The sequence below is a fragment of the Rhipicephalus microplus genome, chromosome 2, assembly GCF_043290135.1.
Source record: "Rhipicephalus microplus isolate Deutch F79 chromosome 2, USDA_Rmic, whole genome shotgun sequence".
Lineage (NCBI taxonomy): Eukaryota > Metazoa > Arthropoda > Arachnida > Ixodida > Ixodidae > Rhipicephalus > Rhipicephalus microplus.
This window is the reverse complement of record NC_134701.1, coordinates 177941879-177955292: the sequence shown is the minus strand read 5'-3', so window position 1 is coordinate 177955292 and position 13414 is coordinate 177941879. Positions and strand designations below refer to the sequence as shown.

At 43.6% G+C, this 13414-nt stretch overlaps 1 protein-coding gene across 1 annotated transcript; it reads right to left on the bottom strand.

Annotated features, from left to right (window-relative positions):
• Positions 1–7653: 7653 nt before the first annotated feature.
• On the bottom strand, positions 7654–13286 carry LOC119170561 (pyrroline-5-carboxylate reductase 3). The gene is made up of 6 exons (XM_037421754.2): positions 13092–13286; positions 12931–12992; positions 11807–11986; positions 10423–10635; positions 9329–9421; positions 7654–8583 (listed from the first exon to the last, which is right to left on the bottom strand). The coding sequence occupies exons 1-6, from the start codon at positions 13189–13191 to the stop codon at positions 8374–8376; spliced, it is 858 nt and encodes a 285-aa protein (XP_037277651.2). The 5' UTR covers positions 13192–13286; the 3' UTR covers positions 7654–8373.
• Between the last annotated feature and the right edge of the window lie 128 nt (positions 13287–13414).

Below are 13414 nucleotides of genomic sequence, written 5' to 3'. Positions count from 1 at the left end.
GTGGCTTTGCATTCTTGTAGGAGGTGAATGATCTTTCTTTTTTGTTCCACCTTCTTCTGCTTTGCATGAACACGTGTGTGTGTCATTGTCCGATGAAATGCAGCAATTCGTTTAGCACTACTTCTCTCCGGCGATTGGCATTTTAACACGACCTCCCTTGCTAGCATTTAAAAAGTATCGCCGCCTTTGCCGGTGACATCGGTGTGCATCAGCAAATTCTGTGAGCAGACAAGTAGCTCGAGGGGGAAAAAAAAAAAAGAAGAGGGATATTTTCTGCGATTGCATGCCGCATGGCTTTTGCTTGCCTGAGGCTTTGAGAGGGTATGTCACACTTATGCAGTGTTCTGGCACACATTAGCAGGCTTTGATGGGGGTGGGGCAAAAGAAAAAAAAGATAGGTCAGACAAATGTGGGGCCATTTACCAATCAAAGCAGTTTTTCTTTCACATCTCCTCTGTGAACCCGGACTGTCCACTAAATGATCACGAGACTGTGCTTTTAATTCATTGCTGTATGCGACTCGCAAATTTTAAGTTGAGAGGGGAAAGGGTCTTGTAAAAATCAGACATATGCATCGATGTTTTCGTTTGTTTGTCGCATTTGATTCTGGCTGCTTTGCACTTTTTGCATCGTCACAGCACGTCATTTCCGCTTCACGGCCCCAGAATGTGTGCTGTCTGCCAGACCGATGAATGACCTCATATGTGTTCCCGTGCAGTTATCTGGTTGTTTTATGTGGTAGTCACTGAGGGGTTTTGTAAACCAGTCACAAGGCAGTATAGAACTCACTGTGCGTCTTAGCTAGACAGCTTGTTAACGATATTCCTTTATTAGTTACCATAGCTGTCATCCCTCACGCTTTCTCTGAAGGTTTCAGTACGCAAGTTAGTGTATACGAGGGAGGAGATGAAGCATTGAAGAAAGGGCCAAAGAAAAATAGGCTTGTGTAGTGCCGCATTTATTATGACAATGACATTCATCAAAAACAAGCTAAATCTAAAGCTTGCTAAAGTGGCAGTAACTAATTAGCTTGAACACTTGTATGGACCGGCTGATGGTAGTGGCAACTCTGCCCTAGAAGTCTGCCATCAGTGGTGGTCCGACTGCGCCAGATCCACCCGAATTCAACTTCCTTACCTTTTCTGCAACAAACCTCTGCGGATGCTTGCGTTCTTAAGAAGAAACAGAAATGCACGGAAGCCAGGTTATTATCATTGATCTCTTTCCAGTTTGCAATCCTGTGGCAAGCCTGGCATTCTAAGTTTACTGTGCTCGATTACAAAACTCTGCATTTGTCTAAAGCTGCCCGAGCATTCGTGAACGCTGGCAGCATGATGGAAAGTGGCATTTTAGATCACTTGAAGGGTTTGAGAGTAACGCTTTCGTAGATGCAAGTTCTGCCTTCATACGTATTTTCTTTTTTTTTTAACCTCGCAATAATGTTTTGTTGTCTGTAGGCATTGTCAAAGTCAACTAGGAACGCTAATGGATGCAGTACCATTTCATTTAAGGTGCTTCCTCAGTGAAGTTTCGCATCGTGACATAGTCGAGTTCTCAGACCAGCACTGATGTGCAACCTACATGTCTTCAACTACGGCTGGGCAGCCGGCTGTCACCATTCTCTTTCCTGTCCTTGCTGTCGACATTTTCGCTTGTGTGCACGTTTAGATTGTCTAATTTTTTGCCCTTTCTTTTGCTCGAATTTGTTGCCCTCGGACAATGTTGGCCTTAATGTTTATGGTTTGGAATCATGAATTGTTCCCCTGCTTAGGGCAACGAGTTTTTTTTGAAAGGTTCTGCTAACGGCCTTTTTTGATCAAAATGAAAGTGCTTTTGCTCCACAGTTCATTTTGTAAGTGCTTCGCTACGAAATCCCCATAAACAAAGCAACTATATATTTGGTCTAGTCGCAAGCATGCTTTTTTTTACGTCTTTATATGCAGATATTGTTGTTCCAAGATTTTGTGTAAGACGGCACAAATGGTTGCCTTTGTCGATTGTGAAGAGTTGTCTCCTGCACTTACATTAGTCTTCACATATATTTTGCATGAGACTATGCAAGCTAAGTTTAAATCGTCTTTTTTTATCAAGATGTCAGCGCCGGTGGGATGAGCCCTCAAGTCATTCAACGACTCGCCAAATCTTGCGAAAGTGCGAGGGGTCTCACGATTGTGCAACGGACAGAAATCGCGAGCGAAATTCTAGGAGGGCTGTTGTGCTTTGTGCGGGTCTGCATCGTCTCTTGATCGTCGTGTCAGAGGGGGGATACTTTTTACGGCCACGCTTTTTCACCAATCTTCTTGTACATTGCAAAACATCTACTGCGCATGTAAATTTGCTGGTTGATAATGATGTGAGACTGTTATCAATATAACGCGCAAGACACCTCTTGCGCAGAGCTTGCCAGGCTGGAATGTTTGGATGTCGATGTAGTGTGCGAGTTTGGAACTTTCTTGAAAGGGTGCGAGAAGCCGGCCACGCCGTTGTGGGGGATCGTGTTGATAGTTGATAAAGGTTTTTCTGCCCCTGTCTAAGCGTAATTAAATTGGAGAACTGTAGAATTTTCACTTCTGTTGGATACGCTCAAAACACTTTCATTTCTTGAAAAAAAAAATTGTATTGCATTCGGAAAAAAAGTAGAGGGTGCCGCCCATTGTCTAGTGACGCCCATTAAAAACGCCGAGTATTCTCATTATTCTTGTCCGTTGAGAGCGTATTGGATTGTCTAGCACTTGTGTATTTGAACAGCGGCCCATTCACCTATGGACTTGAAGGGACACTAAAGGCAGGTAACAATTTGTGTCAAAGTGAAAGATGATTGTTTGGGAATGTAATGTCTAAAATAGCAACATTAACAACAGAAGTGGTGAACTAATTGAAAAAATAAGCTAAATATACGACACCACATGTGCTACGAGTGGAACATTTTGGAAATGATTCGAATGATGTCAAAGCGACTGCATTTAATCAATAGTAATTGAACTAGCTGCTATAAAAAAGAACCTTCTGTGCATCAAGAGACGTAATAAAATGTTTCTTGTCAGTTTCTGTTTGATTTATAGAAAAAAGAACTGCCGGACATTAATATGGGGAATGGCGCGAGTGGTTCAAAAGTTACATTTTTGCCTGGTTAGGCTGGGTAGGTGGTGCCATCTAGCAGGGCCTAATTGAACCAAGCAAGCTAAAAATTGTTCGATGGCCATTGTTGTTGCTGTGCCTCCTGCTACTTTAGCCCTGCTGCTGCTAGCGCCAGCAGCCGTGCAGTAAATGCGGGCGACACTGCGCGAGGCAAGTGCTACGTCAAGAGGTACATTTTCAGGCAGGTGATTTAAAGTGTGCTAACACTGAGCGGACCACTAAAACGTGATTTTGTTTCAATGTGAGCGTTTCCTTGGCATGAAAGTTGCACTACAAAGTTTCTGGACCTCTATTTCAGCAGTCCACATCAGCTTATTATTTGCCTTTAGTGTCTCTTTAATTTAATCGATAGAAATCCAGCTGACCAAAGTACTGGCATTGTATTGCTGCCACTTGAGCTGAAAACAGGGAGCAACGCATTTGCAGTTACTTGCAGTGGACAGACTGGTCTGTGATTGTTGAACGTTTTTAACAGTTTTTCCATTATCGTGTGTGCTTTTATAGTCGTATGTTGCTGCTGCGGCAGTCACTTGTCCTGGTTGGGGCATTACGACAGCACTGGCTTTACTGTAGCTTTCCGTTGCATCAATCATGGTCTCTGGCACAATTCATTTTACTTTTGGGTGTTGTGTGTCTTCAGCAAGCGTCATTGTGTGGTCACCCCGTGCTGATTCGACGGGTTACGGCTGCGATAGGTAATATCAAGGTGATCGTGGGCTAAGGAAGAGGCTTTTGTGTTTGTGCGTGCCTGGTTTTTGTGGCACCTCTTTCTGTGTTTAAACGTTTTCGGAGATTTCATTCATCTTGCAATTTCTGTCCCAAAGCAGCCGTGCTCTTTTCGTAATTGCACGGGCGACTCATCGGAGAATGAATCTGTCGCGTTTGAAATTTGCTGATTACGGTTTCCTTTATTGAACTGTTGAAACCATATCTCTTGCCATGTTGATTTGCAGCGAGCTTGTGCACTGCATTGATTGCAAGCTTTCTTTATTGTTTTGGAACAGTAGAGTGCTGAGCGTGGACACTTGAAACAAAGCAGGAAATATGACTGTCGTATGTTGGATACATTTGAAGACTGATGCAATTTGCCTACGCACTGTCTATGTTTTGCATAGCTAGGCTTTAAGAAATTGCCTCCCATTGCCATATGTTTTGTGGTCTGTGTTTTAAGCTCGTTCGTGCTCATTAATGCGCATTCTGGAACATGTCGTCTGATTTGTCTTTGTGCAAACACTTATTCTATTAGGGGAGTACATTACATGAATGCTGAGTTGTATGCTGCGTGCGATGGAGCCGTGATGTGTTATGTTAATGCTCCAAGAATTTGCAGAAAAACAACAGTGTGGCAAAGGGAGTATGGGTGTAAAGTAACATTCGGGATAGCTACTGAGATGACTTGACACTAACAGCCTCTTTATCACGACATGTGCACTGTTGTGTGTTTGACAGATTGCTTTAATCTATCATCGGACCCAATCGAGAGGGTTCAAAATGAGCGCAGCATGGGGTTGTGGTTTTCCCGGCTGCATTTCCGATGGAGGCGGAAATGTTGTAGGCCCGTGTGCTCAGATTTGGGTGCACGTTAAAGAACCCCAGGTGGTCGAAATTTCCGGAGCCCTCCACTACGGCGTCTCTCATAATCAAATGGTGGTTTTGGGACGTTAAACCCCACATATCAATCAATGGGGTTGTGGTTTGAGGAAACCTGTAACATTACTTGGAAGAGGTGGCATCCAATTTCCCCGTTTTAAGCAGTTGTTTCCTGTCAGAAAAAAAGGAGTCTGTTTTAAAGTTATGACATTATTTGACGCCGCAGCAAAGATGTGGTGGTGCTTTGTTCTTCGTATGGTCAGTTCTGTGTTGCCAGAAAGGTGTTGTCGCATCTGCTCTCCAAGGAGGGGTGTTTCCACAGCTCCACAGAGCACTTGGCTTGTGTTAATATTCTCAGTACTTTGGAAAGGTGTGCGCGCATTTGTGCGTTTTTCATTTTTTAGATTAAAATGTTACGCTATGTGTTTCTGTGCCGCGAAAGCTCTTGCAAGTATTGATGGTATTGAAGCTCGAAGCAGTGAGAAGGAACACTCGCCGTGGAGTATAGGTGGGAGGGTCGTTAATGAAAGACTCGTTACTCATTGTGACAGCAAGCATTGGCTGTCAGTTGTACATTTCAGCAAGTGGCAGTGCGGGTTTATGTGTGCCCACCCCGTCGCTATTGAAGGCAGAATCAGTCCAGTGTAAATAATTCATAAAGCACACCCACACATGACAACAGATATCAAAGAAGCGTTTTGTCATGGCAATGTGCAACTCTTGGCTTATCTTGATGAGTGGGACGAGCTTATTTCCGAGAGTTAGGTTTCAAAAAAGATAAAAGGCGGCGATAATGCTTTGTCCTTAGTTTGCAACACCCACGCTCTTTCCACAGCCGAGACTTGCACATTGCCACAAAAAATGTACATGCGCCTTTCTTTTTGTTGGTGAAAAGCATAGTTGTGTTGCTTAATTCAGCAAAAAAGAAAGTTCTTGTATTCATTGTCTAAAAGAAAATATCAGATTAGTGTAATCATATTGTTTTCTTCTTTTTGTAAGAAATAAAAGAAATATATTGTGAATATGCCATATACATTCTTGGTACCTCTTGTGTCCTTCATTCGCATGGCCTGTTCTCAAAGCAGAACGTAGATCATGCGTTTGCGGTTCAGCAAATGTGCTTTTTTGTTTTTTTGAGGAAGTGATGAGTGGAAGAGATGTTACCCGCAAGAAGTAGCAGTGTTGCTGTTACTTATATTTTTTGCCGGTAGAGAAAAATAGCCCTGTCACACTGATAGTTAGAAGTTTCAACAATGTAAAAGTGTTTGCTGTCGTTGATCAAGTAAAATCATTTTTCCATTATTTGTATGGTAAGAAATGTCATTAAAATGTAACACAGCAATATATTTTATCTTTTATCTAGATTCATGGGGGATGTCTTATTTTGTGATAATATGCATAGCATTATCTACCTCCTGCACATTGTCTTTAATCTACAAAGTGTCATTATTTGCTAGACACAACCACACATTTTACTTGTTAGCAATATTGCTTAAAGTTAGCTGTTTAAAAAAGGTAACAGTGTTACAGCTGCTAGTCCTTTGAGTGAGAAATTGGATATTTACAGTTAGAGCTTACTTAAAGGGGCCCTGCAACACTTTTTGAGCATGGTGAGAATACGCTGCCGATCGGTAGGAGAGGCTCGCGACGCGAGTCAAATGTTATAGAGCAGCATGCAGCCTGGAATTCACAATAAATGATCAAAGTCAGCTAAAAATACCTTTCTGTCGACAAATGTCGGAATAAGCCCAAAGGTCACTCGTAGCAAGCCCATCTATCAGCCATTGGCTGATTTGAACATGGCGTGCTCGGTTGTTACAGAGGTAGCCGCAAGAGGCCGTCGCTTTTCGGTGCCGTCCGCGCGTGCCGGCGCGATGGCACCGAAAAAGCCGTGTGTTCGAAAAAAAAAGAGGTCAAGGTCGCGAGACGCGAGTGACGTTTTTCGTTTGCCCCTCCCATGCCTCTCTGCTTAGCTTCCAGCGCTTTCATTGGGACGAGAGAATGCGATTGCAGCATGTGACAAATCTTTGCAACAGATTTTCAAAATTTTTGCGGCATTCAATTTGTGAGGTAACATGCTTTGCCAGTGAATTAATTTCATGGTTACTCAAAAAAGTGTTTCTGGGCCCCTTCAAAAATGTAACTGGTTGCCAGTAATGCATTGAACTACCGTAGTTGCTGCCAAACGCTGCGAGTCGCACGTATAGCGAGTACTGAAAGATGCTGCAGCGGCTCAGTGATTATAGTTGCGCAGTTGCTGACTCAAAAGACACAGGTTTGATCCGGGCTGCAGCAATCCCGTTTTCATGGAGGCTGAATGCATGAGGCCTGTGAATTGTGCTATGTCTGTGCATGTTAACGAGAGGTGGTTGAAATTGCCCTCAGCAATCCACTTTCATAACCCGAGTCACGTTGGGATCGTAAAACCCATAAACCTACAAACTTGTCGTGAGTACTGCAACATGAGGAAGCTTACAGGAAATGCAGCAGGAGGAAAAATTTCGACCAATGCAAAGCAACCAAAGCACACTTTAAATGAAGCAATGTGAATGGGATTGGCATTTAGCTCGCGGTCTGGCCATACAGCAAGGACAACAGTGCGCTTAATAAATGCTCAATTGTTTAGTAATGCACACCTTCACTGTGGATATGCTGTATGGGCAGTCGGGAAAGAATTCGTTAGAATGACAAGTGAGAGAATAATCTGATGGAGAGTCCCCTTTGTGTCTACATCTGTGCAACACTGCTTTGTTGAGCCAATGACTGGAAGACACGAATCGCAATACTATCGGTTACTTTTTATTTCATCTTTTACCAGACATTGCACAACGGCACAAATTGGTTCTACTGCAGTTTAAAGACGGCTGGTGCCTTCTGCAGATTACTACTCAAACAGACATGCATATAAAACAAAAACAAGGTACATATTTGCTCACTAGTGTAGTTTAATTTTAGGAAAAATATGTTTAACAAAATGCTTAACGATGGACACTTTTGAAACACTTTACACTGCGCATGCAATAACATTAAGCTCAGTTAAAGCAGTCAAAGCGTGCACTCTAGCACAGCTATCACAAAAGTATCATAACAAGTAACCTATGGTATACGGTATACCATATGCTTGTTTGGCTCAAATGTATGCACATAGTCACTAAACCTATCACTAGATTTCTTTTAGTTTCACAAGATCCTTGTCTGCTTGAGCACACGTTTAAGTAGTACAGGAACGCTGTGATAGCAACAGTATGGACATCAATAGTGAAAGCTCCCGTATCGACTCTCAAGACTGTGTGTGCCTCATACTTAGTCTCAAGTCTGACCGAACCTCTTCAGAGCAAGCAATATTGTCCCCGAATCTGTGTGCTTTTTATTTGCCAGCTGCACCATACCAGTAGGAAAAGAAGCACACTAAAGAAGGTCTGAATACTGTGCAGATTCTGGCATCGCGATTGTAATTGTGAAGTATTAAATGCTTTTGGTACATCCGGCAGGTACTGCAGCACAGCCAGTTCTGACACTGCAAAGCAGGCTGGGCTTGACGAAATTCCTTTGAGCGTTGACAAAGTCTTTGTTTGAGTTCACCCCCACCACACGCTCGGAGAGGAACTTGTGGGTGCTGTGTCCGAAAGTGAGCCCACACAAGAGTCAGTTCGAGGAAGTGCCTTTGCTTTCGACCTTGTGTCCCAACTCCTGAGCACGGCGTGTGGCAGCCTCGACAGCCTCGGCAAAGGCGGCACGCACGCAGCGACTCTCCAGGGCCGATAGACCGTAGGCCGTGGTTCCCCCTGGTGAGCAAACGTTGTCCTTGAGCTCCTCCGGGTGGTAGCCACTGTCGAGAGCCATCTTGCCGGCACCCTGTCAAAAGATCACAGGAATTTAGTGCCGCTATGAATGTCCCGTATAGTGGCATCAATATCGTCGTTCATCTGTTTCATAGACTAAAAAGAAGGCAGCTTGAAATAGCCGTCTTAGATGGATGTTAAGCCTTCATCTGGGCAGTTGGTAACTTGCACTCTCTCGTATCTGTGCTCTTTAATATAAGTGCAGCTTTGGTTGGCTTTTCAGTGTGCTTTTCATGTGGAGAAACATAGATCAACAAATCATTTATGGTAGCGCACAGCTGTGATGCAACGGTCATCTAGAATGTGACTACTGCCGCATTCATTAAAAATGTGTAGATACGAAATTGCACGAAGTTCCAATGGCTGCAGCTAGCCGAAATGATTTATTGTTCATACATGGCGGTTGTTCATATGATGCCCTTTCAAAGTGCTGAGCAGTTTACAAAGTAAATACAAGATTGCAAACATTTGATCTTGGTAAGCAGAACAATGGTGATGAAACAAGAAAAAAAAGAGCACATAATGAAAAAAAGTGATGAAATGTATAAACTTCTCACAAAAGTGCAGCAATAGTAGTAGCAAACATAACAAAGCTCTCAAGTATCAATGCTGGCACTGACATGTAATAAATGCATGCATACAAAGGACAGTACCAGACGTTACAAAGGTATTTTTGTGTGCTATATGTGCCAACATTACGACCAGATGCTACCTTTCAAGTAGAGAAGGAAAAAGGTGGGGCCAGTGTTCCTGCTCACCATAATGGTTTGTGCAGCAAACTTGAGTGCTAGCTGTCTCGGCATGCCCATCTTGACTGCTCCATCCGCCATTCCCTGGATTGCCAGGCATACCTGTGGGCAGCAAGTGGGGGCGAGAATGACGCATCATCATTTGCTCCACTGACTCGTGTTTTGAACTCAATCTGCCTCTACTGAACTCTCTCCAGCTGCTCCCTCTCAACCTGCCTGCAAGTCATTGGACTCTTGTAGAGAGCTCAGCGTCTCCTGGTTATTCTTGAACTAGCCTGAAAACTGTTGTGGTTGACTGCTGCTCACCATTTTACGCAACAAACACACCGAAAAATAGATAATGAACACCACAATCTGCCATTGGTTCAGCCGATGTGTTAAAAAAAAAACTGATTATTTGCAACTAGAAAACAGGGTCATTTTATTAGAGAAGCCGAGGGACAAAGCAGGATATGGACAATCAACATGGCCACTCATTACCGATGAGGCAACTTGCGACAGGTGAAGTAGCAAATTAGGCTAGTTTTTGTGCGCTGATCGTGATGAGTGAACTTGCGACAGCCATTATTGAATCTAGCAGTTGCTTGCCAGACACAAGAGTAGCTAAGTAAAATAATTGGAATAAAGCATTATTGCCCGAAGAGCTACAGTAGTTCTAAAGTGACTTGCACATACAAGAGGTGTTCAAATGAAAAATACGAAATGTCTTACCAACATTACTGACATAGATGTCTATGCCGCTATCCGAGAACATTGCAAGACATCTAGAGATGCGACTGAAGTCGTGTATTAAAGAATGCGAGGGTGACCGCATGTGCAGGAAGGAGCAGAGGCTCTTGGTAAGGATCACTATCCAATTGACGGGGCAGTGCGTGCGAGGACACAGTGGCGTTCACACTGCAAAGCTTGACGATTTAGGAGCACATGTGATTTTTGATGAGCCACCGTTAATCGCCTGCGACTTCAACGTGTTTGGTACCGTGTTTGGTTCTGACACAAACATTTCACCAAACCATACGACATCTTGTCAAGCCATCAGTTTTGTGCCGGGCAATGCAGTCTGATCCATGCAAGGTGTAATTTAGTATGCACTGGGAGCTCACATAGGCAGGGCCTGAACCGCTGAGTCCACAAACAGCGTCCATGATGCTTTCCGAGACTTCCTCGCACATGCCGATGCTACCCAGCAAGTTGGTGATCAGCGCAACATCGTCCGCATCCACACCAGGGCCGCGACTGATGGCGCACACACCTGCACCCACTGTCACGCACGTGTTCGGCATGCACCGAACCACTCGGCATGGCACGCGGAGCATCTGTAATGCAGGAAACGGGCGGTTGGAGGTGTGTGTTAATGCATTTTTTCGCTATGCAAGTACACGACTCCCTAATGCATACACCTCACATGTGGGCTTTCAACAATGTGTAACTGGTGGTGCTAACAGTGGTTCTTTCAAGAATGTGAAAATGTGCTTCACTAATACGTGAAAAATTGTTGTGCCCTTTAGTGCCCCTTTAAAACACCATTTAGCCTGCACTGGCTCAAACTGGGTCCAACGATGCTAGCTGCTAATAGTAGGCCTTCATGCTACCAGACTGTTAAATGATGCATCTTGACCCCATGGGCCTTACCATCGAACCATGGTGATGTATACTGCCAAAACTAGCCTTAGCTTGTACCATATACAACAGCCCATGCCAATGGAGGCACTTTTAATATACTAATAGAAAAATCTTTTTCATGGATAAAACTGCTAAATATCTTCGTTGACTTCAAGTCAACATACAAACTTATGTATAAATACTACACTCAAGAAAAAATACAATAGGAGTAAAGCCTAGCATGTTTACTCGCACAGTTGGAATGATAGTGAACATTGGCTATTTGTTTTAAAACAATCTAATAAGGTAACACGTATGTACAGCTATGCCACTGCTTCCCTCTGTTCAATGCTTTGCATACGACAGTTCCCTTTAACGAAATTTGCAGCAAATCTTTATGGCATCCTCGAAAATTTCTGCACCAACTGTCTGTCTGTTAGGATGTCACTTCCTTATGTTTAAACTGAATAGGTTAGTATAGTCGCTTCACTTCTTTATTGGGCACTAATTTTCAGCTAGTGTCAGCACATAGGAGCCCCTCGCAGTTCGTGCTTGGCATAGAATGTAGGTATTTGGGAGTAATACTTGGCATTTGGGAGTAATACTTCAAGAGCTTACAGTTGGTTAGCATGAAACCCAAATATACCGTCACTATATTCTTGAGTTCACTAGCATGCAGAAATAAGAATGTACAGCACTAAAAGAAAGGCATATACACAGCATACAGCTGCGTCTATGAACACGCCAGCGTAAAGATCCTCAAGTGAATATTATATGAGAAACTTGATGCTGATTTATGCCCTTTTTTTCGTCTCTGGTCATTTTACTGTTTAGAACTCCTCATACTTCGAAATTTTCAAGAGTGTTTACTCGGCGAACACGTACAGCGACTAGGTGAGAAATCTTGACAGCCGCTGCGACGCTGATGACAAGATGGTTGGTTGTCAACTGCGGCTGAATCTCGCCACCAACAACATCCATCAGGTGTGGCTTCACACAGAGAAACACGATGCTACACTTCTTGGGTACCTCTGCGTTTCGCTGCGTTGTGTTGTATCCCTCCTCCTGGGAAATCAGATGACATCAGGGATGAACAAGGTATGCGTAAACATGGGTGACATATCCAGTAAAACATTGCTACAACTAACTTAAAGGATTGCTAATAATATTACTTTATTTATTTATTTTTAAATGAAATGCTTCTCACCACCATGTCACGAAGTTATCGAGCGGTGCAAGACGGCTTTACACATTGAAGGCTTCTCAAATGTCAATTCTAATCAGATTGCAAGAGTGTATCCAGCAAAAATTTATCGGTCATCGAAAATCAGTAACGCGTGCTTTTGAAATAAAAACTCGCAAGCCTTCACACGGTATCTTAACCAGTCAGACACCGCTGGCAATCTGCCAACTGCGAGCGGTAGGGCACTACGTCGAGCTCTCCTACAATATTATGGCATGCATGCATACTGGTTCCCAAAATGTGGCGCCACACCATGCATTTCCTCCTTTCTTTGTTCGATCTCTTGTGAGGTCACGCACTTCAATTACCCCTTCCGCTCTTCCCTCTTCTCAAGCTAAGCGGCAGACGCGGTTGCCAACGCACGCAGCCGCGTTTTAATTCGCTCTAAACAGGCCTTACGCGATCAAGGTACTTGTTTGCACATAGTGCGGAAGGTTCCCGGCAAACCGCCCACGCGAGCACTTTGTTATACGTTACGCAAGAAGTCCGCGACATCCAACTGTAGGCGAGAAATGACCATCGACACGTGTGACAGGTGGCTGAGGAAGAAGAAATATAAGAAGATGGATTGGTGAAGGCTAAGCATACTGACTGATTGAACCATGCCAGGCAACTGCAAGAAAAAAAAACGACCAAATATTTCGCACAAAGCGTTTATCTCAGCGAAATTAAGTGAAGTCGCGTTGAAATTCCCGCTTGAAAGCGATGAAAGATGCACAAGACCGTCGCACTCGCCATTCATCGTTTGAAATGTCAAGAAACCAACCTTGAGCGCATCCAGGTTCTTCAGGGATGGAGCACTGACCCAAATGTTTTGGGCTGGTACACCTGCGTCAGGTGAATAGCGAGAAAAAAAAAAAAAAGTTTCACGCTAATATTTTGGCGAAATGAATGCTCTACCGTGATCGACTCCATTCACGTGTTTACCTGCGCTCTTGATGCCCCTTATGATGCACTGGGCCATGTTTCCGGCGCCTATAAATCCCACATTGTCGATCTTTTTTGTAACTTTTCCGTTTGTCGCCATGTGTGACAACCGCAGCGATCACAGTTACGAGAAACAGAAACTGGGAACGAAGACGGACGAAGGGAGAGAAAGCAAACCTTGCGCGACGTGACGTTTTTGCTTCTTGTAAAACCCGCATTGTCGTATTTTATATTGTCTTTACAAGCTATCCTAACATGCATAAAATATTGTGAAAAATTTTAAAAAAATTTTATATTGTTAAGTACATACAATTGAAAAACTG